Here is a 20,819-nt window from a genome sequence, read left to right as displayed (position 1 = left end):
GTTATCAAAAGTGTTTAAATAAAAATGAATTTTTTGAAAAACATTTTTTCTCAAATCAATCCAAATAGGCCGAATTTTGAATTAAGTTATAGTTGAAGGTTAATGAGCCATCAGACATCAATGAATGTCTTCTTGTTTTTGTGTAGAATTTTTTTTATTATTATTTTTATTTTTTAATTCAGGTAAGTGAAAAGGAACCCGTTCTGAGTATTAAAAGGTATATTTTATAGTTTCACCTGATTTTTTAAGTCTAATATCCCAGAGGGTTGGAGCAATATTGGCAATGGCAATTTAAACCTTAAAAAAAAAATCTCTTATTGTCAACATATGGATAAAAACCGATTCTCTACACCCCTTTTTACCTCTTTCTTCTGTTTCTTCTCTCCTAAAACTACCTCCTCCAATCAAGTTATATAGTATATAACAAGAAGTTTTCAAAAAAAAAAAACAAAACAAAACAAAACAAAACAAACAAGAAAGGAGAATAATGGAATAACTTGGATTTGATACACAAAACGTGATCTTAGAACTTAAAGGTTGTACGTTAGTAGTTGAATATGAATTAATATACTTGGATTTGATATACAAAAAGAGAGACAATCATTGGGAAGAAAAAGCAAAAAATCATGTGTACTACCAAATTTATAGAGTATTGAATGGAAAAAAATGAGGATATCAATATGAGTTGTTTTCAAATTGGTTCTTTTTCAACTCAAAATAACTTTAAAAAATTGAGGAAGTGTTAGGTGGTCATATATTATAATAGAGGAAAGAGGCCTAATGAAAGAGGGAGGTGATAGGTTCTAGATAAATAGTTTTCATTCATATACGATCATTGTGAGCATTTATTTAATGTATTAATGAAACTTTTAAGGTTTTCATAAAAAAAATGGGGATGAGATTCAAAGATCTAACTTTTTACTCGATGATGTAATATTTTAAACCGTCGAGGAGGAGATAAATAGTCAATAGAGACCTTGAAAATGATAAATCAACGCCAACTATTACTCCTAGTCTTTCAAGCTAACAATGTGGGTTTGATTTCCACTATCATCATATGAAAGATTTGTATTACGACAACATTTGTTTAATATTACTTTCTTATTATTTAATTACATAATCGATAAACATTGTAGCCCATGCAACACTAATCAAGCAATCAAGAAGGGTGCTGGATGGAAGAAGTCTCGTAGATAATTCTTGGCTAGGTTTAAAAATACATGTTTTTAACTAATTATATTTGTTGGCCTTCGGATCTCGTGCGTGATCATTATCGCGTGGATTTCTTATGGACTTGACTTTACTCGTAGATATAAATATAAAAGGCCAACAAATTTGATGTACCTATTAATTGAGAGATCTAATTGGGTATTTTGTACATGTAACCTAAAATATTGAGCCAAAATGATATTTTACTTTGTCAAAATATGTTTTTTTCCCTATTCTCAAACATTTTTCGAAAAAAAAAAAAAACTTTTTCTAGCTTTAGCAAATATTCGTTTTTAAATTTTTTATTCTCACTCTACATCCTATTTTTTGAGGGTAACTGACACAAATAACACTCAGAGTTTTCCACCTTTCACAAATAGTACTCCTTTGAGTGTTATTTGTGAAAGGTGGAAATATTCTTATTACAACAAAAATCAAGATTGATTATTATTTTATATTGTTCTTAATTCAAATCTCAGTTCAATCTCTGATTCTCTCCTTGTCACGGACTCTTTTCGATTTTCCTATTACAATATCTCCAAATCAATTTGAAAGATTACTTACCAAATAATAGTCATGGTATTCATCCGATTGGTATTCCAACAAAAAAGACCCAAAAAATTGATGATGGTTGGTTTGGAACTTTGGATGTGCCAATTTAAAGAAGATTTTCTACACATATAGTATAAATAGGATCAATTACACAATTATCTAGACTTTCATATTTTTTACCTGAAAAGTTGTAACATCCCAAGTTTAAGAGGGGATATGAATGAACTGAGATCACATCTAAATGAGACAGATGCTGAGAATATGAAGGTATGATTAAGAAAGGTTTAAAAAGTTGAAAGTCACTACCTATACCAATAAGATACACTTTCCTTTTCGGTGGCTCAATCATAAAAATTTCATAGTTAAGTGTGTTTAGTTTAGAGCAATCTTATGTTGGGTGAGACCTGGGTTGGTTACAGGGGAATGTCGGGGCCATCATATACCGAATCTAGATTTCGAATCCTGACGTTACAAAAAACCTAATAGGCTATTATTTTCAATAAAAGCCCGGGTCCATTTATGACTTGTTTGGTAGAGAATGCATATTCTATTTTATATTTTCAAATTCACACAGTTGCAAATATGTGTTTGGCAGACATTATGTAGTGCAAAGTCTGAAAACAACATTTTTATGTGTTCATTGTATCAAGATTTTGAATTTATATTTTAAAATGCATAATCATATTAAATAAAGATAAAAAAAAAAAATTAGAAATACAATATGTCATGTTATAAACTCGGTTCATTTTGTAAAAAAATATAATATGTATCATGTAATATATTATAAATTATATAATATTACAAAATAATAATTATATAAATGTTTTTAACATAAATTATATCCATAAATAAATTAATAATAGTTTATTGTCAATTAAATATTAATGGGTAACTACAATTATTGTTATGATTTATTAATATATATATATATAGAAACACACTTTAAACAATTGTTTAGGCCCGTTTGAAAACCATTTTGTTTTTTGTTTCTGTTTTTTTAAAATTAAGTCTATGGAAAATACTTCCAACTTCAATTTTTTTTCTTTTATTATCTATTTTCACCAATGGTTTAAAAACCAAGCCAAATTTTGAGAGCTAAAAAAAAGTAGCTTTCAAAAAGTTGTTTTCGTTTTTGGAATTTGGCCAAAAATTCAACTATTGTCCTTAAAAAATGAGTAAATTATTGTAAGAAATATGAATGAAATAGACTTAAATTTTCAAAAACAAAAAACCAAATAGTTACCAAACGAGTCCTTAAATTAGAATCAAATTTCTGAATCTTATACTAAACACATATATGAAAACATGAAATACAACCATGTTTTTATTGAATCCCTTGCTTTCAAATTTTCATTTTCAAATTCTCTACCAAACATTTCCTTATATTTTCAGCCCTCTTCCCCATTCAATTTTTAATATACATCTATACTATATATAAATATAAATGAGAATAAAAGGGGGAGAATTTTTATGTTTCCTTTTTGCCCTTACATTTTTTTATAATGACCATTTTGTCCATACATATACTCTTCGTTTCAAACAGTTTTTATTTGACAAGATATCTCATAAGTAAATAAACGTATATCATGAATCATCATAATATAAGGAGTCGATTGGAAGAGAAATGAGATCCTCTTCAAATATCTCTCACCCTAAGCTTAAAAATCTCTAAAAGGAAATATGAAGAAACTCAAGTACCATGGTAGCCAAATGATTAACGGTTAGTTTCGTTTTTTATGTTTTTTTTAGAAATCTTTTATGTTAAATTAGTGTTTTGCTTTTTGGACTACGGACGGATTTGATTTAGGAATTCTTCCTCTCCATGGTTTCAAATGCAATAGATTTATATGATTTTTATATTTAATTACAATGGCTTTATATGCTTTTAGAAATTTTTTTTTTAAAAAAAAAAAAAAAATCTTCCGAGCATTAAAATTGACATAAATAATTCTTAATCAGATTTGCAAAAGAAAAAACCATTGATTACTTTAATAATTATATTATAAATGAAGTATCCCATTTACATTTTAAATAACGCAATATTAAAATTGTTGGTAAACAAATCTTTAATGATCATGGGATTTGGTCGTTTTAAAAAAATATATTTTCTTTGGTATGATTTTAACATATAAAACCTTCAAAATCTATTTTTAGAAAAACAAAAAGATCTTTAAAATAAAAATTAAAAAGATCTTTGAAATAAAAATTAACTTGCTCCTTTTATATCCTTATATTTATTTTTAAAAAATTATCATTTTTAATTATATATGTATATTCTTTGCTTGATTTTTTAGATAAGATTTGTTTAAGCTTTCACTGACATTAATTAATCATATTATATAAACAAATTAAACTATGATATGAATTATAAAATTAGGATTTCATTAATTGGAGTAAAAAAGTTATACAAACTTAAATAATTTTAAAAGCATTCACATTTTTAATGTAAGTAATTGAAAAAACATGGTATAATTTTGGGGTCATTAATTTTTTTAAGAAAACAAGTCAGCATAATTCAAATTTAAAAATTAATAATATTTTAATTGTCACACTACAATCTCTTGACTCGATTTCAACCGACTGCTAGATGGGGATTTAAACCCAACATTTTGAGTAATATTTAGATGATTTCGTCTCATGCTCGTTTCTTCGATACCCAAATTCTTCTTCCCTCGACGTATTACGATTCCTCTTTATCCCAAATGGGTCTCCGCCTTCTCCACAATCGGATCTTCTCCACGCCCTCTCCGGAATCTTTCCTCATTCCTCAATGGCAGACCTTCAAGCAACTGCCTGGATTACGAGCTATCCTTGGTCTCAACCTTGAAGTACTGCGCATCCAGTTCAGCCATTTTTCCAGGGCAACAAATCCATGTAATCGTCCTCAAATCTGGGTTTAACTCCAATACTTTCATCCTTAATAGCTTGATTAATATGTATGTCAAATGTGGACTTCTTTCCGATGCTAGATTGCTGTTTGATTCGTGTTCTGTCTTGGATTCTGTATCTTGTAACATTATGATATCTGGGTATGTAAAACTTCGCCAATTGGAGAATGCACGCCAGTTGTTCGATAAAATGCCTGAAAGAGGCTGCGTCTCTTACACCACCATGATTTTGGGTTTGGCACAGAATGATTGTTGGAGGGAAGCAATTGAGGTTTTTAAGGATATGAGGTCTGCAGGTGTGGCCCCAAATGAAGTGACAATGGCAAGTGTTATGTCAGCATGTTCACATATTGGTGATATGTGGAACTGCCGGATGCTCCATGCATTGGTAATAAAGTTACATTTCTTTGATCTTGTTCTTATTTCGACAAATTTGTTGCACATGTATTGTGTTCGTTCAAGTTTAAAGGATGCTAGGAGATTATTCAGTGAGATGCCGGTGCGTAATACTGTTTCATGGAATGTGATGTTAAAAGGGTATGTGAAATCAGGTCTTCTTGATCAAGCAAGAGAGTTGTTTGACAGGATTCCAGAAAGAGATGTGATTTCTTGGGCTACAATGATTGATGGGTTTGTGCAAGGGAAACAGTTAAGGGAAGCTTTGTTGATGTATTCTTCAATGAGAAAGAGTGATATGCATCCCAATGAAGTGATGATTGTTGATTTGCTTTCTGCTTGTGGGCAGTCAGTTTCAATTGATGAGGGCAGGCAGTTCCATTCTCTGATGGTAAAAAATGGTTTTGTTTGTTATGATTTCATACAAGCAACTATTATTAGTTTCTATGCAGCTTGTGGAAGGATTGATCTTGCTTATTTGCAATATCAGATGAGTGATAAGAGTCATCTCGCATCTTCAAATGCCCTTATTGTGGGCTTCACAAAGAACAGAATGATTGATCAAGCAAGGCAAATATTTGATATGATGCCTAAAAAAGATGTTTTTTCATGGAGCACCATGATTTCTGGTTATGCACAGAATGAGTTGCCTGATGTGGCTTTAGAGCTTTTCCATAGAATGGTTGTTAGTGAAGTCGAGCCTAACGAGATCACCATGTCTAGCGTTTTCTCTGCTATTGCAGCTTTAGGTCAACTACAAGAAGGAAGATGGGCCCATGAGTATGTTTGCAACAAAGCCATTCCTCTTAACGATAATTTGAGTGCTGCTATCATTGACATGTATGCCAAATGTGGAAGTATCAACACTGCTTTGGATGTGTTCCATCAGATCAGAGACAAGGCCTCCACAGTCTCACCATGGAACGCCATCATATGTGGATTGGCAATGCACGGGCATGCAAATTTATCTATCAAAATATTTTCCAACTTGCAAAGAATGAGTATCAAGCTCAACTCAATCACATTTCTTGGGGTTCTCGGTGCTTGTTGCCATGCTGGATTAGTCGAGCTCGGGGAGAGATGCTTCTGGAGCATGAAGACAGTACATGGCATAGAACCAAACATTAAGCATTATGGATGTCTGGTAGATCTGTTAGGCAGGGTCGGGCGGTTAAGGGAAGCGGAGGAAATTATAAGAACCATGCCAATGAAGGCAGATGTTGTGATATGGGGTACATTATTGGCAGCATGTAGAACACATGGGGAAGTCGAAATAGGCGAAAGAGCTGCAGAGAGTTTGGCTAGATTGGAACCATCTCACGGGCCAGGTCGAGTCCTCCTGTCCAACTTATATGCTGATGCAGGGTTATGGGAGGATGCAGCCTTGGTTAGAAAAGCAATGCAAAGTCAAAAGGTGATAAGATCACCTGGGTGCAGTGGTATTGTATGAAGAATTATAAGCAAGGAAAAAACCATATGAAAACTTTTGTCAACTAACCCTTTTAAGTTGTATTGCATTTGTCTTTAACACTGAATGTAACTGACTATTTTTTTCTGATAATTTTCAGCTTTTATCAATTCTTTTGTAATTAAGCTCTCTTGGGAGAGGGTTCACTCTTCCCCCTGCCCCGAAAGGTGTTTAATTCATATTCTCACAAGTTTCTTATGAAAAAATATATATTCAAAATGTAGTAGTGGGAAATGAAACAATTTACATTTGTTAGCTTAGGTACAAAATGGAAGAACTTATAACAAAATTCTCCATTGATGTAACTAACTCACAACCCTATACTTCAATAATTAAAGCTGATGGTTAACAGGACTGACCTTAGAATAAAATAAAACTATAGTACAAACTATTCTAACTCTAGAAACCGACCTAAAAGAATACAAAAATGGCTAAATAAACTTACGTCTCACTTTCAATAATCAGTTCAGCAGCTGCGCCTATGGTACCAACTCCACCAAGTCCAAGCAATGCAAGAGCGAGCTCTTCTTCATTCCATTGCCTTAGTCCATTACTCAATCGCTTCAATACTTCAACGTCTACATCTAGAACCCAGCTCGGTGTGCAACCAACCATTAGGCTCACGAACCCAGTCACATAGGCACGCCAAGTGGCCCAATCGCATCCTAGTGATATCTTTCCATCAAGGGCACTTGCAAGAAACTCCATGTGGACACCAAGGATTTTGGGACGTCTCTTTGATGCAGATGATGAAGAATCGGTGCCCCAAGCAAAAGCCCCACATAACACTGCAAAGTAAGCTAATGCATATCCCCCAAGCATTGAAACTATCCCCTCTGAACATTTCTCTTGCTCAGACCTATGAACTGAAATGAACCAAGAAGGTAATGTTTCTTTTATCACAGATTGAACCAATACTAAACCGCCTGATAGCCATACTAGTGAAGCTCCAAGGGAAGCTGCAAGCTTTACTTGAGTCATTGCTGAAGATAGTGAAATCTGTCCATATCTTTTTGCATTATTGGTTGTCTTTAATTTCCCTGATCTCTCTTTTCGAGCACCATTACAAGCTATTTCTCTCACAGAATCCATCAGAAGAGAGAGAATCTCTTCAACCAATAGTGCAACATCTCTAATCGATCGGTAGACGCGTAAAAAAAGAATTCCTGGAGCAACGGGAGAAATCCCACCACAGAAATGAGATCCGAATCCATGACCAAGAAGGGCCCCGACACCCCCATGATTTGAGAGAGGATTGGCAGTCAGGCCTAGGGTGGCGGTGAAGCAGCTTTTGAGCAGCTGAACCACGGCATCACAGTTCTGAAGGAAGACTGTACGAGATGCTGAAAAGACCAGGAAATCACTCCAACGTTTGGCTTTTTGAGTCCACAAGGAAGCAACAATTGGCATGCATGGCCATGGGCAACCAGCCGCGAGAGACTCCAAGGCTGGGCCAGCCAAATTGAGGAAACGTTGGGATGCTCTGTCAATTTTGTATGTTATAGTAAGGCTTACAAAGGCAGCTAAGGGTAGAGGAAGTGTAGCTGGAGAGCTTCCCCCTACAAAAATCACAGATAAAAAACTCATCATTAGCCCATTTCTTTATTGGTTGATAGATTTATGCACAAGGCTAATTAGGTTTTCCTTTTCCTAGTCAATCTTTTCGTATTGAATGAGCTTTCAATGGAGGGTCTAAATTTCATACATTTCAGCCAATGAAAAAGAAGGTGCTTGATAGAACCGAGACGGTGATTACAAACAATATGAAGGCCCTAACTTATCACTTGAATAGTCATTGGTTTGCTTTGGAAGTGATCTAGATATGCATAATCAAACTCAAATTTGAATATTTTCATTTAGAAGTTTACAGTGATAACAATGATCAAACCTGCAGCCAGGCTAGGGACATCAACGCCAGTAGCAGCCAGGATTTTCTTGATCTGCTCTTCAACGTTGGAAAGATTTTCTGCTGGGCTTGGCCAATCTGTTCCGTTCATAAAAACAGGTTTCCATAATCCCCGAGTTACTTCTGCAGAAAAGTAGCTCACTATGGTGGCTAAAGATGCTGGTAGAAAATCAGCTAGATCTTTGAGTCCTGGAATGATTAGATTAAAATAAAATAAAAATTAATAAAAAAAATTAATGATTTGATTTAAAGTCTGTTCATTTCAAAATTGGGTATGGGCATGACTATTAGCGCAACTTACATAAACTCTTTTTCTTTATAGTTTATTCAAAGTCACTGCTTAAGTGCACAACTTAGTTGAAATCCTAAGTTCAGACAAGCAAGCCTCAACAAAATGTATCGCATAGCAGCTTAGATTGCTGCCATGATTGTAGAAAACCTTAGCTTTAAAGTTAAAAACATTAAAAGAAATATTAAAGATATTACAAACTCGGTCATGAACAAGAAATGCAGAGATTGTGAATTTTATTTAACCAGTATTTATACTGACCTGTAGCCAACTCACGAGGAGAAAGCTTTCCATGAGCACAGGCTGTTAGAGCAGCATCAATCACAAAAGGAACAGCTTCCATTATATCCCAGGCAGGCAATTTAGGTCTTAAAGAAGAATCTTCGTTTCCAGGCCCAGAAGAACTACTGCTTCCAGAAGTAACTGAAGTTAACGGTTGATTTCCCCCATTAATTCTTCGGAACATCATGTTAAGCAGTCCATCAACAGTCTGATGAACTGGGTTGCCATGAACATGACCAGAGAGGGTCGACGCTATACATGCTTGATGCTGCCGATACCAGACTTTCAATTTGGGAAATGAGTCTACAAATATTGGTTGGGGGGAAGAGGAACTTGCCACAGCTGAAAGTCTCATTTTATTGCGATCTTTGTGGACATTTCCAGATACCAGATGGGAATTTCTCACCAAGAGTAGATATTCTGGAGTAAGTTGAGATCCAACCGTAGGTGCATCGCCCACTCCATGGTCTAGAGGAGGATGGTTAAATCTCCAAAGCTTTAAGAGAAGAGTAAACGCATTTGAAAACACAGCATGAGCAGAGATTTCTTCCCCTGTTGTTAATGTCCAATTGAGGTTTGGCACACATGAGCCGAAAACCTCACAGATTGGCATCAGTGAACATGCAAGCTGTGGAACCTAGAACAGATATCAATCAAGGCATAATGAAATTGATAGGTGGAGGTTGGAATCTCATTTTGAAAAAAAAAATATAGAAAAACGAAACAAAACTACATATAAATAAATGGAGATTGTTTATAGATTTGACATCTCTACGTCAAAACTTTAATTGACTCGATAATTATTCAACTCAGTTGAGATGAAAACTTCGATCAGATTTAGCATAATCTAAAATGATAACCAGCCATTGGCTATTTGTGCATCTAGACTAAATTTTATTATCATCCTATCTTTCCCCCTAAAATAAGCCATTAGCATCCATTTTATTGAGAACGTGAATAGAATAAACAAAAAGGAGGTGAGATCTCTGACTCTAATAGTCGCAAAAATCTACTCCAATTGGACAAATTATATGAAGGAGAGCAATTAGAGAACTCTTTAAAGAAAAACCAACAAGAGGATATAGAAACAGCAGTATCCCATATTTCACTATTAACACTCCTAGTGAGGAATAGGGAAAAAGCTTCTGAATGAGTTATCATCTAGCCCCTAATCTTCCTAAAATCAAACATGATCTCCTTATAATCAGCAACTCACCATAAACCTGGAGTTTTTCTCAATCAACTGTCTAAAACCAAGGGATTTTAACACCACCTCTGAACTAATCAGAATCCATGAACCTTTCTTCTCTCTTCAAAATGATTGAAAAGCATGAGTTTCAATTTCAGTTGAGGATGATAGACCTCACCTAAGGTCCGATGAAGCTTCCTAAGGTCCAATGAAGCTTCAATGAGTCCAGCGACAAGTAGATTGGGACTTGAGTTTCCCTAAGACTGACCATGATCAAGTGTAAATCAGTGCCACACAGTTAAAGAAGTACAACCGTGACACTAGGTATATAAATCCTAGAGGTGGCTCTGTGACTTCTTGTGTTGGGATGAGGTAGAACCATCTGAGATATCCCACGAAGGAACTTATGGATTTGAGACTGAGGCAGCTTTTGCAGTGGACCTCTCTACAGAACTTTTCACCTGATAAACCAGAGATAGCGTCGAAGGTGGACTCTTAAATTGTCTGGGTTTTTCTTACATGTCTCTGTACCAGAAGTTCACTGCCAAGCTTTTAGTTTTGAAGGAGATGGTTATTGAGGCCATCTGGAATAGAAAGCTCCTTAAGAACGTGAAATCTTTGACAAGGGGAGTTGAAAGATTAAAGGCAGCAGATAAAGTTATCCCTAGAATTCCTGAGGACTTCACGGTGCAAGGGTTATTTGAGATGTCATTCTTTTTCTTTCTTCTTCTTGTTAACATAGAACAAATATATTTCCTTGCAACTCTCTCTTCGGTATAGGCTAGTCGAAGGGCCTTTCTGTAACACCTCTTGTTTTCTGGATAAGTTTCCTACTTGTTTATATCAATAAAGTTGTTTCTTCTAAATAAAAATAAATAGATAGATACACCTTAATAACGAGAAGAACCTCAATTTTCCCAGAAACAAGTACATCAAAGTAAATGGTTCTAATTAAACCAGTAACGGAATAGTGCCTCAGTATAAATATCCGGCAACAATGAAGAACATACCAAACCATGTAGAGAAAAAATCTGAACACAATCAATAGATGCTATTCCAACAATAAGCACATTCAGCATTGGAGCATAGCCTATCAAATGACTTTCACATCCAGAGTAATCTGTGGGAACTGGAGGAGAAAGTAACCTGGTAATATAATGGACAGTATGCTCCTGCATGGAAGTAGGTCATAATACCATTACTTCTTTAGAAGATATGTGAGACCAAAAAAAAAAAGAAAAAAAAAAAAACTTTTTACTTTATGTCATATTATCTTTCAATGGTCACCTGAAAATTCCAGCCTCGGATCAAGGAGGCCCCACAAAGAATGGTTGCTGCAGATATCTTCTCTTCATCTGATCCTTTTACTGCTATCTCAAATATTTTCTCCAGTTCTGCTAAGCTTCCATCAAACCCATGAGCTTAAAATTCAGACCTTTTGGTAAATTTACAAAAAAAGAGCATCTGATATACCTGACTACATGAAAAAAGGGAACAACTGAAGAACAGGCCATAAGTAAACAAGAGCTAATCTGAAAGCCATCCATATTTGATCAAATCAATATATGATGCGTTCTCTCTATAAGATTACTAAGAATACTAGGTATAATCATATGTCAAAGATTCTTTGATCCTTCTACATTTGGGTCATGGCCACAGCGGCAGGCAAATTGAATTACTGAGGACTAATGTTATCATACTGAGTGTAGGTGGGTGCTTTGGATTGGGAAGAACATAGATTCTTTTTAGAAATCCAGAAACAAATTAAGAGGTGAAGGATCTCGTTGCTTTACAGCCTCAACTAGAATACTAGTTGTTATGGGGTGGACCAAAGACCAAGCCGTGGGCCAGGGAAGACCCAATCCCAATTGGGCCACAGGCCCATGAGGTAGAGAGAGGCCTCCCTCGACTGGCCCTTGGGGCCAAGCCGAGGAGTGAGGACTATTACTGAAAAAGGACATGGCCTCACACCTCCAAGTTGGGTGTTAATTGAGCTGAGGTCATATCCCACTTTTCCACAATTTCAGCCAACACATTGTACGGCCCTGGCCCCTGACACGTCTGAAGGGGAACACATAAATAAAGGGAACAATCTCTCCGTTGAGATATGCAGCCATTACCTTTACTCAATCTACTACTACTTCGATCCAATATTGACTTAAGCATCTTAAGCATCATAGTGTGTTGGCCATAACATCACAATGGTTCAAGTGATCAAACACGCAGGTACCAACTAGACGACCTGATTCATTGAGCCGAATCTGGCCTGTGACTGCACAGTCATATCCAGCATCAGAACCCATTTATATTCATAATTGTCATTTTTTGACCATTCAAGCCTGTTGAAGGTTTTTATTTTTTTTCACATTTGTAATCCTTTTGGGTGTTTGAGTGAGAAATATCTTATTTATACGTGTTCTTTGATGTGTTTTGTTTTTCTTGTTTCGGGAAAAACCAATTAAATAGAAGTACAATTGGGTTTCTCAATTCTCGCACTTATTCAGATCAAAACACTCGAGTAATAGTTAAAAAAAAAAAATTATGCCCACAGGTCAAATGGGAGTAGGAAGATTCCATTTGCTGGATAACCAATACCAGCCTGAAGAGATTGATAAAGATTATAGAAGTACTCTATGGGTAATCTTCCCAAAATAAATTCTATAAGTTATCATGTAATTTTGGTGGAGACTTCTTTCACAATAAGGAAACCAGCACAAATATTGAATGAAAAACCTGGTGGCATTACATGTCTTTTGATGTGAATTTTCAGACTTTCAATGTCCAAACAGAAAAGAAAAAACTGAAAGGGCCAAAAGTAGGTTCATTTGTGTATACCTTGAAGCAGGAGTTGAAGTTAAGGCATTTATCATTATATGATTAAGTGGAGCCCCCTTCATGAAAGCTGACCAACCAGGTGCTTGAGGTGGTATACTTTGAGGCATTTGGCTAATGCAACCGTTCACATAGCCTCGCCAGAAATATGCAGATGTATCCAGGAGATTTCTAGCAATGCAAGCCTCAACTATCAAATGACGCATATTTCCAGCTGCTGAGAGCACAATAAAATTATGTTAAGAAGACCCAGGCCGCTGGCTTCTCCTTTAAAGAACCAAATACTCGTATGCTGAAAAAATACATAATCTTTGGGAAATAGAAGCGTCAAAAAAATATAATAATGTATGCAAGGCTGGAAATAATCAATGCATTCTGAAGAATATAAATGTCATGTGCACTTATATTGCCTTGCAGTCTCTTACCCTGCAATTTCTTGTGTACTATTTAATTGGACATGCAAACCAATTAAATCTGAAACTTATATCCTATCATACTAGAATATCAAACATGAACTCTTTCAGTATAATGATCAGATGTACCCATTATTATTTCTTCTACAAGCCAAACATCTCATCATATGAGAGTTAAGCATAAATGCACAACAAACAGTTTGATGGGGACGAAACTTTTACAAAGCGCATGAACAGTTATCATCTACCGTCTATGGGTCCAGGACCACAGTATTCTATTTTATTATGTTGGTTTTGGTACCATGTGCCAGTGGATTTCATAATTATTATAATTGATGCTTATCAAGAAGATATAATACTCACAAGAGTTCATTGGCATGTCTTTCATATTGATGCATTCAAAATATGCATTACTAACACTGATTCCAGATACAAACATCATTGCTTTGGCAGCCGCCTGATTGCATGCAGAGATAATATCCTGAGGAGGAGTCAGCAAACTCTGATATTCCCCCAATATCTGTAGGCTGGAAATTAGTTCATTACGACACTTTCCAGGGGCCTTTTTTTCTTTCCAGTGATTGGAGGCAACATACTCTGTTTCATCAATTGTCGTACTTTCCTCCTCCTCAATCAGATCAGCAATCACAAGGACTGTGATACACAATAGAAGGCATAGACGAGTGTCTATGCGAGGCACAGGCCCCTCGATGGGATCTCTTTCCTTTTTAACATTTTGAAAAAAAGAATATCAAACCACTTTTACATAAATCTTATTAATGAAGTAAACAAATATAATCAATTTTTTTTTTTTTTTTTTTGAAAAGAGGATCATCATTTCAGAAGTAAACAAATATAAATATCAAAAGAGAACATTAAAGTAATGTATTCTGCAATAATGATAGATGAAAAAGCAATCAAGCAACAAAAAGAATGCAGATGTACAATGTATATACTAATACTACTTGATCGCCCTAAATATGATATGTTTCACCAAATATTTGAGTTGCATGTTTGATTTATGGACAAGAATGTTAAACCAAATAAACCAGACAACTATCCTGATTCAAAATTTCATAATTGACCTTAGGTTCTAATCCCCAACCACATTTTGTCTTACTAAAAAGAATTATAATTGACTTGGGATCTACTTTCACCAAATATTTGAGTTGCTTGTTTGATTTATGGACAAGAATGTTAAACCAAATAAACCAGACAACTATCCTGATTCAAAATTTCATAATTGACCTTAGGTTCTAATCCCCAACCCCACATTTGTCTTACTAAAAAGAATTATAATTGACTTGGGATCTACTAACAGACAGAACATGTATTTGTATTGAGTGTTTCATGAGTTCTAGCAAACTACAGCAAAGAAGGATGTGCCATTTCATCACAAGACTCTTTTATATATATAAACCTACAGATAATCTATTGAGGCCAAAGAATTCTAACCCTTTGAACAAGACGAAGAGCTGCTATCCAGAGACCCAAGAAGGTATCATGCCAACTAGTTCCATTTATTGCCTTGAGGGTTTTGACCAAACCTGTAAGAAATAAAGATGATGTTCGCTTTCATGTATACTTTTCCTGTACAAACTGATATGATTTGTGCATATAAGCAGAAATTAGAGAAAAGGATGAAAATTAGTTGTACTGGTAATTTTTTCAATGGCACTTGTTGCTTCTACTTGATATCCATCCATTGCATCTTCTAGAACTAGATCGAGAGGAAGCCAAAGTGCAGAATACCGAGTTCTATGACACAAACTAGCAGAAGCTGCTGGAGATCCAAATGCTCTAATTGGATGGAACTTCTGCTGTGAATTTTGTTTAAATTCTTGATAGAAGATCGTCCAAGTATCAGATGTGAACTGCAGAAAAATCTCTGAGTTCAGAGATTTTGAGTTTCTCAATACTGAAGAATTTTCTCCCAGCAACTGGAGTCGCTGAATAAGATCTGCCCAATGCAAAGGCCTGGAAATTTGTAAGAAGAAGGTTGATGAAAACAGTGATAGAAAAGATAAGATAGCCATTTTATTGGTTATAATCTTTTCCACAAGTAGTTTTTGACTAAATATAAGTTTAATCATATAAATAGCAAAATCATGGTTAGTTAAGTTGAATAGCACAGTTCCTCATTAAGTGTATTCATACCGTTCTACTTCAAAGTCACAAAGAAAAGCTAAAGTTTTAATTTGATAGATGAGTCCTTACATATTCCTGCAAGCCAAGTGAAGAATCCTTGAAGTAACCGTATCTTGAAGAAATTTCCCAATTATCTCAATTGTCAGTTCAATGTTTACATTCCGCAATCTCTCACGTTGTTCAGTCCATTTATCATCATAACCATTGTGACCATCTAGTTCCATTTCTTGAGGTTTTGTCGGCCATTTGGATTTCTCTTCCACGATAAGTTCCAATAACCCTTCATCAACAAGTGTTGCATCAAGTAACTGCCAGACAATTGAAAATATAAACTCAACCACAAGGGTCCCAGGATCATTTGCTGGCAAATTGAATGTCTCAGAAAGACGAAGAACGGAATCAACAGAGGTCATGACCCTGTATAAGAGAGAGAGGTTTATTACTAAAGATGTATGCATGACACTAAGAAGCAAAATTACGACTAAAACCGATCCATTCTCTCTCAAATGCTGCATAGAATAGATTAATCTTCAAAATCAAAGCCATGGTATCAACAGAGAAAATATATTTCAGTAAACCTTGATCTGTAGACTCATAATTCTATGATTCACTAATCTTCCAGAGTAAAAAATTAAATAAAGATATGTTGCAAAACTTTTTTATAAAGCATCAACAATATAAGAAGTATTAAACAATATATTAGATAATATATAATTAAATTCGCCTTCACCCACTAGCTTAAGCTTTTGGGTCAATCGGTGATTTAAGATGGTACCAGAACAGTCATCCAGGGAGGTCCTATATTCAAACCCCTGAAATGTTATTTCCTCCCCCAATTAATGTTGACTTCCACTTGTTGGACATTCTTCATATTTCAAGTTCACAAGTGAGGGGGAGTTTAGTTAATATATAATTAAATTTGCCTTCACCCACTAGCTTAAGCTTTTGGGTCAATTAGTGATTTAAGAAAATGTATATGAACCCATTGACCAGGGCTGAAATCATCATAAAACTTTGGGATTAAATTTTAGCAAACCCAAATATCTAAAATCATCTCATATACTGATATTTTCATTATGAAACATCTTTTCTTTCTTATATACTCCTAGATGCACATGCCAACTAATAGGGGAAAATATTGCATGGAGATAACAATGGACTGTCGAGCAGCTATTGTCCTGTGAAGTACAAAAGTAGGTACTGTTGCTATCATTTATGAAGTCGTGGTCAGGAAGCTTAACAAGATATAGAGCTCTATAATGGAAAAATACGAAAAGTTGGATTAAAAAAAAAATCAATGATTCTGTGAAGTAGAATCAAAGCTTCCAAAGGGAAGAGAGATACAAAATAGAACATATCAGGGTCAAGAGGATTGTCAAGATTCAAGAACTAGAAAAGGTAGATAAACACAACCATTACAATTTCCATTTCAGCATCTTACATCTAATTTTGTTTTAGGAAAAAAAATGATAAGTGAGAAACAATTAACCAAAACTCTCCCTAAGTTCCACAGTTCCACAGTTCCACAAAAAGATCAAGTGCATTGTTAAACATAAAAGATAAAAACGGCAGCAAAATTGTGTGACTTGAACTTCGTTATCCTTCTCAATCATAAAACTAACTCTTTGTATCTGAGGCCATGGATATGAGATTTAAGTTTAAAAGCATGTCTTCGAAGGAGTTCCAGATAGAGCCGATATGCTACTGGCTGGAATTGTCTTCTTGAAATTACTCTGTAGAAAGAAGCAACGACAATTATCAACACTGGTTCCTATTGATTATAAATTGACAAGTGGAAGGTAAACAAATTAAATTCAGATCAGATCCAATTAGCAGATAATATACACAATGACTTGCAAATCAACAGCAAATTCTACAGCTAAACCCTACATCAAAGAACCATTTGCACACGCACAAAAAAAATGCCACTCTCGACTCATCGAACAGATCGGATATCCATCGGGAATCATCCAAATCCTGGCTGGAATCTATTTGGATCAAACGTAGCAAACAAAGACTATTCTTAAACGCAAATGTACTATACTATTCATAGTCATGCTTAAAAATCGAAACCTAACTACTACCACTAAGTAAAGTACGGACAAAATAACAAATAAATTCATGATCAGCGAATTCCAATTCAGCTCATAACTTCATGAGTTCAATTGGCAAAAACTAAAAAATAAGGGATCACGTAACCGCAATTCAAACCAAAAGTAACAAGTACTTGCGCACAGATGATCATGAAAACACGAGCTCCATACCACGTCAAGCATCGTGAAAAGGGAAGAATCTCTACAATTTCTTCGCAGTTGCAACAAATTCCATCAAACTAGCTCCATATTCATCCTATCAATCAAGATTTACACTCAACTCACAAACGAACATCCACAGGACACGACTTTGCCGTCAAAAAAAGAATTCGTTCAGGAACTCATACAGCAAAATACAAACTCATGCACAAAAAAAAGAAGAAGAGGAAGAAGAAGAAGAAGGAGACGACAATAATAACAAAAATTAAAAGTAGAGAGCAAAAACAAACGAAAACGAACTTGGTTGTGAGCAAGGCAAGAACGAGAATTGGGGGTACAATATTCAACATCAGAGCCTTCTCAAGGAACTTCCATGAAACAGGGTCATTATTATCCCAACAAATGTGCGAAACCAGCAGGTTAGCGAGCTCAACTGACGGCAAAGCGACTCCCGCCGAGTTCAAATTTGAAGACAGCTGAATGGCCCAAAGAAGAGGATCAACTCCCTTTTGTTGAGCTACCTTGGTTAGTTCTGTAACTCTGTCCCAAAGACTGTTTTGAACAGATACCGCCATTTTCGAGCCAGATTGAACCGATTTGTTTGGCTAATTGCTGGTGGTAAAGTGCTGCGGGAAGAACACGGAAAAACCGGAGAGAAAAAGGAGAGAGTTTGAGAACAGTGGCTTTTGGATCGCCAATTATATAATTACTTAGATTCTCTTAAAATTAATACTTTTATGTAATTTTCTAGTTGATTAAATTTATATATATACTATGGATTGATTGAAGGAAAAAAAAATGTTTTTCAAAAAAAAACTCATTTTTATTTAAATATTTTTGTAAAATTAATTAAAATATATATAAAAAAAACTATTTTGAGTAGTTTTCAAATACTCTAATTTTTTCCAAAATTATTTATTTAATGAAATGTTTTTTCATAAGATAGTTTTCACATTCATTTGCAAAAAAAAAACACACACACACAAAGATAACTTTTACATCCCCAATTTGCTCTTACATCTTTTGATAATTGTTATTTTGTCCTTTGTTACAACTATTTGTGTCTAGGTAGTTACATATGAAGTGGTGTGTCCTTACGTTTATGGTTGTGATTTGGATTATAGATATGAAACATTACGATCTAATTGTGAATATATGTTTGAATGAATAGTTGCATATGTTGTCGCATTACAACTATTTTAATCGAATAGTTATACGATAAAGTTGTATATCATTTCGTGTATGGGTGTGATCTAAAACTATTTATATGAAAGATCATGATCTAACGATAGACATATATTTAAATAAACAGTCGCATCATTTCTCCATTGTGATGTCGTAATAGTGTACCATTTTCATTTATGGGTGTAATTTAGACTATCGATATTAAACATCAGATCTTACATTGACATATGTTTAAATAGACGATGACCAACATTTACTCTTTAAAATTTTATAAATTATTGTTTTATTTATTAATTATAATCTTTTNTATATATATACACTAAATTTCACGTGCATAGTAGGTCTAAAGAAGACAAAACTAGTAAATTAATTTTCTTAAACAAGGAATGGTAATTGTTGTCAATTAAATTCTACTAGTGAAAGATCATAAAATGGTTAAAATCAAAATTTAAATATTTTGAAATGATTTCACAAAGAATATCTATGTTATTTAATATGAAAATTTAGAATTTTAATTGATGATGTTTTTTTTAGTGTGTAATTGATATCTAAGTAATTTAGCTTGAGTAATGCATTCCCAATACTTTTATATCTATTTTATTATTATTATTGATGGATTATTATTATTATTATATTATTATGAAAGTCATTCCTTTCATATATATATATAATCAAAATAAACATAACTCAATTAGTATTGTGCTTGTATAATCAACTTCGAAAGAGATTTGATCTTTTCGGTCAATAAATTGTAAATTTTTCATGGATTAACTTTAACTTATAGACAAATAAATATAAAAATATCTTTTAGTCTAAAAAATAAAAATATCTCAAGTGTCATATTCCAATACTTTTTTAGAATCATTATCGATTTAACTTTTTTCAAAAATATGAAATAGTATTAAAAAAATAATTTAAATAGTTGATTTTTCACTGTCAATCTTCACTTAAATGGTTAATTTCTTACAAATCTTCTTTTGGAATAGTTAATTCTCATGAAAAAAACTCTCAAACCTATTAAATTAAATTAAATTTCATATTAAATTATTTCATCATCCATATACAAGAGTTTATAAATGGTTCAAACACATCAAATTATGCATACAATATTGTTATTTTTACATATGGGTTTAAAATGATTCAAGCACACCTCTTCGTGTATGCATATAGAGTAAATTATTTTAAATGGTAAAACTGTTGAAAATATCTTCAAATATAGTAAAATGTCATGGTATATCAGTAATAATATCTATCATCGTTTATCCGTGATAGAATAGTAGTCTATTAATATCTATAACAATCTATATTTTAACTATTGAAAACAACTTACTAGTTAATGTATTTCAACTAAATGTCAAGAAGAAGAAAAAAACCAAACATAAAAATATGTTGAAAATCTTGGTTTGTATACATTTTTGTTTGAATCCCAAAACATCTCTAAAAAGTAAACTATAAAATAGAATAGTTAGTCAAATTAACAAACTTTCAATTTGCACAATGTTCAATTAATCTACGCGTTAATAAAATCTTATATTCAAAATTCAGATAAACCGAATGAAAACAAAACAAAACTTCACAAAGAAATGTTATAATTTTTAAAATATATAATAATTTTAAATTTATTATCATGATTATATATTAAATCGTCATTAAAGTTCATTTTTTTAATATGTTTCACATCAATCTAAAAGGTGAATTGAATAAAAAATCGATGAATATAAAAAAAAAACTATATTATTAATTATAAAAAAACCACTTATTAAAAATAGAAAAAAATCGTGTGCAGAAAAAAAATGATTTTTTAAAAATA

General features: G+C 33.7%; 2 protein-coding genes across 4 annotated transcripts; one reads left to right on the top strand and one right to left on the bottom strand.

The window, feature by feature from the left end:
• Window positions 1–4,314: 4,314 nt before the first annotated feature.
• On the top strand, window positions 4,315–6,623 carry LOC120068533 (pentatricopeptide repeat-containing protein At5g19020, mitochondrial). The gene has a single exon (XM_039020341.1). The coding sequence runs from the start codon at window positions 4,399–4,401 to the stop codon at window positions 6,493–6,495; it is 2,097 nt and encodes a 698-aa protein (XP_038876269.1). The 5' UTR covers window positions 4,315–4,398; the 3' UTR covers window positions 6,496–6,623.
• An 88-nt stretch (window positions 6,624–6,711) lies between these two features.
• Window positions 6,712–18,530, bottom strand: LOC120068532 (mediator of RNA polymerase II transcription subunit 33A-like). Of its 3 annotated transcripts, XM_039020340.1 has the most exons (13): window positions 18,125–18,256; window positions 17,837–17,921; window positions 17,195–17,305; window positions 15,642–15,989; window positions 15,082–15,401; window positions 14,880–14,971; window positions 13,788–14,148; window positions 13,015–13,228; window positions 11,467–11,581; window positions 11,190–11,351; window positions 8,970–9,627; window positions 8,402–8,608; window positions 6,712–8,072 (listed from the first exon to the last, which is right to left on the bottom strand). In XM_039020340.1, the coding sequence occupies exons 4-13, from the start codon at window positions 15,983–15,985 to the stop codon at window positions 6,955–6,957; spliced, it is 3,591 nt and encodes a 1,196-aa protein (XP_038876268.1). In that variant the 5' UTR covers window positions 15,986–15,989; window positions 17,195–17,305; window positions 17,837–17,921; window positions 18,125–18,256; the 3' UTR covers window positions 6,712–6,954. The 3 variants fall into 3 exon arrangements, with proteins under 3 accessions (XP_038876268.1, XP_038876267.1, XP_038876266.1); XM_039020339.1 differs by lacking the exon at window positions 17,837–17,921 and having other exon boundaries at window positions 13,015–13,225; window positions 18,125–18,530; XM_039020338.1 differs by lacking the exon at window positions 17,837–17,921 and having other exon boundaries at window positions 18,125–18,529.
• Window positions 18,531–20,819: the final 2,289 nt, after the last annotated feature.

The sequence above is a fragment of the Benincasa hispida genome, chromosome 12, assembly GCF_009727055.1.
Source record: "Benincasa hispida cultivar B227 chromosome 12, ASM972705v1, whole genome shotgun sequence".
Classification (NCBI taxonomy): Eukaryota; Viridiplantae; Streptophyta; class Magnoliopsida; order Cucurbitales; family Cucurbitaceae; genus Benincasa; species Benincasa hispida.
Note: the sequence above shows the minus strand (reverse complement) of the source record. Positions and strands in the feature narration are given on the sequence as shown.